The sequence below is a fragment of the Theropithecus gelada genome, chromosome 14, assembly GCF_003255815.1.
Source record: "Theropithecus gelada isolate Dixy chromosome 14, Tgel_1.0, whole genome shotgun sequence".
NCBI classification, from domain to species: Eukaryota; Metazoa; Chordata; class Mammalia; order Primates; family Cercopithecidae; genus Theropithecus; species Theropithecus gelada.
In genome coordinates, this window is record NC_037682.1 from 12,003,983 (window position 1) to 12,012,615 (window position 8,633).

An 8,633-nucleotide genomic window follows, 5' to 3' on the forward strand; every position below is an offset into this window, starting at 1 on the left:
ACCTTACAAGGGGATAGCCTCGGAAAGAAGAGGGACGGGCTGAGGTAGGAGCAGGACAGGTGGCAATAACTGCCCCTGGTGACAGGAGTGCTGGGGACAGGACATGAAGGAGACCCCAGGTTCCATTTAAACGTCCCCTGCTGTGCTGGGTCCCTGCACGGCACACTCACTCCCCTCAACCCTCATGGCCTTTGCAGCTTACTGTAGGGCAGGAGAGGATGGACCCCAGTTCCACTGCAGGGACAGGAGTAGAGGACATTGAAAATTTTAACAGGGGTACTGTTAAACTCAGTAGTCATATTGCATAGGATTCAAATGACATATCATTAGAGATAATATTTTCATGTAGTACTTTATAAATTAAAACTGAAGCCAACATCTATGATGAGTAAAAATTACAAAATTTAACTCCAGTCAGGAGCCACCCTGCTTTGCAGGCCTCCCTCCCTGGCTAGCTCTGGCCCAGGCCCTGCACATCTCGGGGAGGCCCAGAGACAGCACAGGAGCCTGACATGGCCAGCAGGGCTCAGCGTGGATGGGAGGACTGGAGTGAAAGCAGGGCCTCTGGCCTGCCTCACAGCCCAGAGCCTGAGGATCGCAGAGAGAGTCAATGGGGGAGGTGGTGGGATGGGGGCAGGGAAACACTCTTCAGAGAAAGAGGACCTAGGCTTAGAGGACAGACTGAGGAAGCAAGTGCTTCACAGCGTCTTCAACCCATGACCATGAGTTCTTTAATAAATAAGAGTGTGTGTGTGTGTGTGTGTGTAAAATACGTGAGGCCCTCCAACGCCTCTTTTCTATGGTAAAACAAAGAGTAACTTTAGTTTTTGCCATCCATTTATTAAAATAAACATGTATAGATAGCAGGTTTCAACAATTGTCTTGCAGTTTGTAGTAAAAAGACGTAAGAAAGAGAAGGTGTGGTTTGCAGCAATCCGTAGTTGGTTTCTCACCATCCCCCTGCAGTTCTGTGAGCCAAAGGTCTTGTGGAAAGTTAAAATAATTCACAAAGAGTACTGTCATATATTAATTGCTAGAAAGCAAAAACAGAGATATCATTTAGATTTTCTGCACTCTCTAACAAAATAAAATCTTGAAAAACAGAAGCTTCTCATTTTCCAGGGTTTGCCCACAAACATTTAGCATCCCAGACAGTCAGGGCTGGAAGTACAAGAGCTGTTGTTTCTGGATCATCTCCCCCACCATGGACTTTTAAAATATTTTTTCTCTGTGTTTGTTGTTCTTTGAAATAATGTACTCAACAAATATGTGACTGTGTTACCTATTTTCACAGGATTGTTAAAATCTTAGCTCAAATGCAAAACCAAAAAAAAAGTGAGACTTTGAGTTCTTCTCTAACCCTCCATTGTGGAAACAGTTCCAGCATGCCAGCAGTCGGATGCCCTCTGCCACCACCATTGTGCTCTACAAATTATTGGAGCTGTAGACTATGATTGGTCTAAGGAAGCTTTTAAAGAAACAAATCCATCATCCTTCCCTGCAGTTGATATTTAGTTTTTAACAAATTATTAATAGTGGTAAAATGTACATCTCATAAAATTTGCCATTTGAAGGGTACTGTTGGGACTGCTCTGTATATTCCTGTGGTCGTGCAGCCTAACTCCAGAATATTACTGTTTTGCACAACTGAAACTCTAGACCCATTAAACATGACTCCCCCTTCTTCTCTGCACCCAAGTCCTGACAACCACCGGGTTTTTTTTTTTTTTTTTTTTTTGTCTCTGAGTCTGGTTTCCCAGATGCCCACATGCATGGGTCATGCAGCATTTGTGTTTCTGTGACCCCTTGCTTTGCTCAGTATAATGTCCTCAAGGTTCATCCATATTGTAGAAAGTGTCAGGGGGTCCCGAGATGATGTTCACTTTCATCCTAATGGAGATGTTTGGTATATTTTTACCAGAAAAAGATTAAAGAAGAATTTTAGCATAGGGAATAAATGCTAAAGAAAACCCTCAACAATATACATGTATAATTAGAAAGAAATACAAAACTATCGGTTTTTGTTTGAGACAATTCTTTCCTCCATTGTGTTTCACACTGATGATCTATAGTTGCCTATTGGATAGTCCAAGGTTTCTCATCATTTATGCTAGCAAATTACGATTGCCTGGAAGTGGATTTTAAATTCTTTTTATTTAAGATGTATAGAATCTTGCTCAAATGGTATTTTCCAAACTCTACCCCCAAAATAGGGCATTTTAAAGAATAGTTCTACATTTTTTTTGAAGAAGAAGAAGAACAGAACTTCTCTCTGCAGATTGGTCTATAGGTGCGGGTCTTCTGGAAAATTGTTTTTTCTCTACAGAGTTAACAAGTGTTTGTGTGTGTGTGTCTGAGTGTGTTTGTGTGTGTCTCTGTGTTTCTGTGTTTGTGTGGTTGTGTCTGTGTGTTTGTGTTTGTGTCTGGATGGTTGTGTGCTTGTGTGATTGTGTCTGTGTCTGTGTCTTTGCCTGTCCGTGTTTGTGTATATCTGAATGTGTGTGTGTTTGAGTAATTGTGACTGTGTCTGTGTGTTTGCATGTGTCTGGATGTGTGTATGTGTGTTTCTGTGTTTGTGTTATTGTGTCTGTGTTTGTGAGCATGAACTAGAGAGCTCTGGGGATAGGTAAGCCTTCTCCTGACCTTTCCTTTTCTTCTCTTGCCCTATTCATTTATCATCCACTGAGGATTCTCTGGGTAGAGTGACAACACAGGGAGGCTGGATGTTTTTCTTGATGGCAAAGTCATTAGACTAACCATTCAACTAAATTAACTAATGTAAGAAAAGGTTTGTTCACCAGTGGCTTTGGCATTGTCGGTGAGAAATGAAGAGCCCACTTGTCCCTGGTCAGGGGATTTAAAAAGCGTATAGGAAGAAAATGAAATTACCATAAATGCCTCAATATTCTGCAAATTTTCATCCGTTTGGTTAAGAAAACATTCCTTCAATTCGTCTATGGCATTTGCAGTGGCATCATCTTCTATGAACTCTTGAAGAACTTCTCTGTAGGCAGTCTTAGACACTTCTGGATTGATTGTCTTGGAAATCACATCCTCCAATAAGGGGCAGCCAGAGGCTGGGAAGGATGCACAAGGAAACAAGTTTGGTATGGAAGGCGTGAAAGGTTTGGGGCAGACCCATTATGATCCTCGTCTTCTTACAGCCCAAGAGAATATAGACTCAAAGATAATGATACCGAATCTAGAGTTCTCAATTCTGGGAGAAAACCTCAGGCTCTGGGATTTCCTGTAAGCCCTGCAACTTCTATCTCTCCCCTCTCCAGCCCAGAAAAGCTAAACCTCGTGAAACTTCGGTTAATGAGAAGACTTGAGAAATGAAACACTTGGACTCGGAAGTCTGAGTATTCACCGAAATATCGTGAAGAGTATTTGGTCTTCCATGGTTCAAAGTCAAGCAATGCTTCCCTATTACCATTCAGAGCATCACAGAAGATTTCCAAGTATCTTAGGCCAGACGTGGTGGCTCACACATATGATCCCAGCACTTTGGGTGGCCACGGTGGGCAGACTGCCTGAGCTCAGGAGTTCAAGACCAGCCTGGGCAACATGGTGAGATCTATTATACCTAGAGCCTTTGTACTGGGGCTGGTCTGTGCTGAGAATTGGGGAGCAGGAGTTCTTCCATAGAGGCCCAAGTGACAATCCCTAACTCCGAGGCAGCCCTCCCTGTACAGAACTCACCTGCGTAGCAGTACAGGGGGAGGGCTGCCAGTACGAGGACCATCAGCAGCTTCATGGTGAGGCTGCTGCTGTCAGTGTTCAGTCGCAGGTGGGAAGGATCAAGGAAGCTGCTGTGGAGGTGAGCACCCAGCCCTGCTCTATTTATCCCCCAGGTAGGCATCTTAATTCCACCCACAAATGAGACAATGAGTCAACCTGGCATGGGACCAGTAAACAGGAGCACGCCCCAAGGGAAACACAGCCAGCCTGTGTGTAGAATCTTCCCGCTTCTCTTCCTCTTTCTTGTATTCCTTCTCCACTTGCTCCCCTTCCTTTGCTTCTCCGTCTCTTTCTTTAAGGTGAGAATGACAGCATCATGTCCCCTGTATCTGCACCAGTGTATCCCAGCAGGGGGCCTAGGTGCAATACCTCACACCTACTTTTGGCAGCAGGCTTTTCTCATCCACTGACATCTCATTTTCAGAAAGGGATGTCTGGGAAAGTTTTACATTTTGTGGGGAAATTTAAGGCCATCCACCCTCCACTGAAAGTTATTCTTACAAGGATTGTCTCAATTAATTTTAAATTGATTGATAACTTTGTTTAGTTCTTTGTTAACTTTTTAGGGTTTTTCCTTCCACTGATTCAAAGGATGCTGTGAATTAGTAGAGTAACTGATGGGCTGGACAGGCAGTGCTGGGTGGTGGATGGTGATGGAATTTGGAATCAGGGATGAGAGTTTGGACCTTGGATGCAACCTGCAGTCATGCCACGTCCTTGTTGGTCTCTCTGAGCATCCTTCCCTTTCATCACTTGAAGAAAATAAAAGGTGGGATGGGATAACATACAGAATTTGTATAAGGATGTTTCATGTAAAGATTGTTTCATGGCCAGTTGTGGTGGCTCATGCCTGTAATCCCAGCACTTTGGGTTGCCGAGGCGGGTGAATCACCTGAGGTCGGGAGGTCGAGACCACCCTGACCAACATGGAGAAACCTCATCTCTACAAAAAATACAAAATTAGACAGATGTGGTGGTGTGTGCTTGTAGTCCAAGCTACTCAGGAGGCTGAGGCAGGAGAATCTCTCGAACCCAGGAGGTGGAGGTTGCAGTGAGCCAAGATGACGCCATTGCACTCCAGCCTGGGCAACAAGAGTGAAACTGTCTCAAAAAAAAGAAAAAAAAATTGTTTCACACAGCCCAGTAAAAAGTAGTCATGTATAAAGACAAGATTTCACCCCTGCATGTACCCATCCATCTTTAAATAACTACTGGGCATCCCCTATGAGCTGGCACTGAGCTACACAACATAAATTCAGTAAAAGGCACAATTTAGACTAAGCCCTTGCTCTTGCGGAGCTGACTTTCCAATAAGGGAGGTAACAAGCATCCTGCCACATAAGAGAGAGAGGAGAAAGTAGTAATCACTGCAAAGAACTCAAAATATCCACAACAGCAAAATGATGTCAGGACTGCTGAGAGGAAGAGGCCATGCCATTTCAGCTGACTTTTGAATGAGTGGACGACAGTGTCTAGTGACAGATCCAGGGAAGATGGAGTTCCATGAAGAGGGAATGACAAGGTCAGAGACCAGAGGGCAGATGGCACTTGGCCAGGTAAGGAAGGCAAGGAACATGACCATATGGGATCAGGAGGACAGGACAGAAAATCCACCCTCATTTAATTAGGGGCATGGTGAAGGTCATAGGAACAAGAAACACAAAGCTGGCTTGGGTTTTTTATAAAAGAGGATATGGGTCGGGCATGATGGCTCATGCCTGTAATCCCAGCACTTTGGGAAGCCGAGGTAGGTGGATCATGAGGTCGGGAGATTGAGACCATCCTTGCTAATATGATGAAACCCCATCTGTACTAAAAATGCAAAAAATTAGCCGGGCATGGTGATGCATGCCTGTAGTCCCAGGTACTCGGGAGGGTGAGGCAGGAGAATCACTTGAACATGGCAGGCGAAGGTTGCAGTGAGCCAAGATCGCGCCACTGCACTCCAGCTTGGGCGACAGAGCGAGACTCCGTCTCAAAAGAAAAAACGATGATATGGATGAGAGAGCCAAAGAGAGGAGTCGGTTGTTCACTTCCTGTGGATGCATTATTTGCTGTCTGGATTACCCATGGCATCTTTCTTTCCATCATTCAGCTGGAGCCTAAGATATTTTCAAGTTGAGAACAAAATTGATTTAGGAAGAGGCTAGAAAAGGTTTCTGTACTTACAGGTATACTTTCAGCTGGCCATGGCTGGTACCCTTCTTCCATAAGGGAAGTGAAAAACTTTGATCATGAAATGGAGACTTTCCTTGGCCAAGACCTAATGGGTCTCTGCCTGGTGCCCCTTATGGACCTGCCCTCTTTCCCACAGGGACAAACACTCACCCAGTGTTATCCTACCCATCTAAAATCAACTCCTCACACCACCTACATGGTGCCCCACTAAAGAGATGGTGTTTTCTTTCATTTGCACGTTGTATCCAGATCTGACAGTGATCATTCTCTGTTGAATCATAAGACACACCTGGCCCAAGAAAGACTCATTTGCAAGCCAGTATTTGCAGGGAGAAAGAGGAGAGTCAAAAGGTTACAACACTGTACTGCTGGTCCAATTTTTTCTCTTCCCAAAAGGGACTTTTTTTTTTTTCTTTTTCTTTTGAGGCAGAGTCTTGCTCTGTCACCCAGGCTGGAGTGCAGTGGCTTGATCTCGGCTCACTACAACCTCCCCCTCTCAGGTTCTCCTGTCTCAGCCTCCCAAGTAGCTGGGACTACAGGTGCCCACCACCATACCCGGCTAATTGTTGTCTTTTTAGTAAAGATGGGGTCTCACCATATTGGTCAGGCTGGTCTTGAACTCCTGACCTCAGGTGATCCACCTGCCTCAGCCTCCCAAAGTGCTGGGTTTATAGACATGAGCCACTACACCCAGCCAGGACTTTTATTCTGGTCCCTAATTCAGTTCAGAAACTGGAAGCCAAGTGTCCTTCAGTCTTTAGTGTTTCTGTGACAAATGTTTACAGAGCCTCTACTATGACAATGCAGTAAGTCATTCACACATTCTCTCTAGAATGAGCTTATGTTTTGGCAGGGGAAAAAAGTATGCCTTAAAAAAATGGTGGACATCTACCCTCGTCTTGGGCTCACAAAAGAGCTGAGATATAGGGAAATGAAGGATTTGGGCAGATGAAAGGCATTGCCATACTTCATATTAAATAGCAATGTTGTTTGAAGGTCATCTTTTCTCGGTAATTTCTGTGTTTGTACCAAAGAGCCTGGAATGGCCAGCCCTGGAAGCTGCATCTCTGCTGAATTCTGCAGCCCTTTTCCTTCACAGGCCCATGGCTGATGGCTTCTGAGTGAGGACCCCAAGCCAGACCGACCACCTGTGTTCACATCCCAGCTCCCCTGTTTGCTGACAGTGCCATGGTGGACAGGAGACTTAACGCTTTGTGTCCCCTTCAAAATGGAAACAGTTATAGAATGGTTGTGACTCATGAGTAAAGTAAAAATGGTAAGGTACTGGGAACAGCACCTGGTGCAGAGTCAGTACTGTCTAAATGTCAGCTGCTCATCATCTTTTGCTATTGTTAACAGTTGTATTTATGATTCAACTCCTAGGACTACTAAGCTCATCATAGAACACTGGAAAATTAGTCTGCCCTTAATATGCTCGAAAATATATCACAATAACCATAGTTAGACCAAGGAAAAACATTTAACTTGGAAAATAAAGCACTGTGCTGTGATCCATGCTTAGATATCTTTTCCCTCAGTCCATTTTGAAGAGTTTTACTGAGCTCTAATTGACATATAAATTCTCTCCTAAACAGACCCTACATACTGTTGTCCAATGAATCTTCCCGGAACTCAGCTCCAAATGTGCTTCCACTTGCTTTTTAATGTTCAGAAGAGCAGGAATCATAATTATGTGGCAGTTTGCTGTTTGACAGGCCCTGTTGAACCCTGTGACAACATTCCTAGCAGCAACCCTAACAGAAGGGCAACCATATTATTTGCTAGCTAAACTCCAACATTTTGCTGGGTGAAAAGAAACATAAAATCAATGGGATGCCAGGACAATAACATAACCCAGGACTGCTGTGGACAAATTAGCTGAGTGGTCACCTCCCTATGACGTGGGCATATCATTTCACCCCACCTACCAGAAATGTGACACAGAGATGTTAAGAAACTCACCTGAGAGAAACAGAGCTAGGAAGGGACAGAAGCAGGATAAAAAGCCTGATGTTCTGGCTCCACAGACTGCTCTCAACACGATTTCCCTCCTTGGCCAAACCCTGAGGGACCTGCACATCATGGTTCAGATGAGTCCGGGTGTCCATGACTCCCACTGCTGCCCTATGAGAACTCTGGGTGGATTTCTGCACAAGCCCCGGAGAAACGTTTTCTGCTCGAGACCTTTGCTCCAAGTGGATTCCCCGCCTCCGCTGCCCTGCCTTAGTTGCTCTGGGTTGAAACACTTTATTCTTTCCAAAAGTCACATCAAAGATGGCTAATGCCTTGTGTTCTTTGCTGGCCCCTGCATCTCTGGGGACCTCACCGTTCACAGGACCCCGTATCTCTCCACGGGCAGCTCCATGTGATATGTGCAGGACCCTCACCCTGACCCTTCCTCCCTGTCCCTGATCATTGAGCTCATGGCTTGGGCACTTCTTGTTTGTATTATAGTGATGAAAACTACTTATTTTCCTTAATTAATTATTGTGTAACTGATTTTCAAGAGCAGATTTTGATGTTTTGCACAAAGAGTGTATTGACTGTATTTTATGTTTTATTACTAGATCTATTCAGGAAAAGGAGTGCTTTTAAAATTAAAGTTTTACTAAACACAGACATCAGATGTAACACTTAAATCAGACACCACTGTGACTTCCTGGACATAGTGAATACACCACCATTTGTACTTTCCTGGAGGGAGACTGGGGGTC

At 44.5% G+C, this 8,633-nt stretch overlaps 1 protein-coding gene across 3 annotated transcripts; it reads right to left on the minus strand.

Moving 5' to 3' along the window:
• Nucleotides 1-824: 824 nt before the first annotated feature.
• On the minus strand, nucleotides 825-3,816 carry LOC112606426 (mammaglobin-A-like). Of its 3 annotated transcripts, none has more exons than XM_025356886.1 (3): nucleotides 3,703-3,816; nucleotides 2,899-3,077; nucleotides 825-1,033 (listed from the first exon to the last, which is right to left on the minus strand). In XM_025356886.1, exons 1-3 carry the CDS (start codon nucleotides 3,755-3,757, stop codon nucleotides 995-997), a joined length of 273 nt encoding a protein of 90 aa, XP_025212671.1. In that variant the 5' UTR covers nucleotides 3,758-3,816; the 3' UTR covers nucleotides 825-994. The 3 variants fall into 3 exon arrangements, with proteins under 3 accessions (XP_025212671.1, XP_025212670.1, XP_025212669.1); XM_025356885.1 differs by having other exon boundaries at nucleotides 2,890-3,077; XM_025356884.1 differs by lacking the exon at nucleotides 825-1,033 and having other exon boundaries at nucleotides 2,538-3,077.
• Nucleotides 3,817-8,633: the final 4,817 nt, after the last annotated feature.

What these genes read in the sequence shown, in the direction of transcription:
- LOC112606426 (XM_025356884.1), bottom strand. Translation starts at nt 3,757, where the DNA reads ATGAAGCTGCTGATGGTCCTCGTACTGGCAGCCCTCCCCCTGTACTGC. An exon ending in CCCCCTGTACTGCTACGCAG is followed by an intron (nt 3,078 to 3,702) that starts GTGAGTTCTGTA and finishes CATCCTTCCCAG; the next exon opens with CCTCTGGCTGCCCCTTATTG.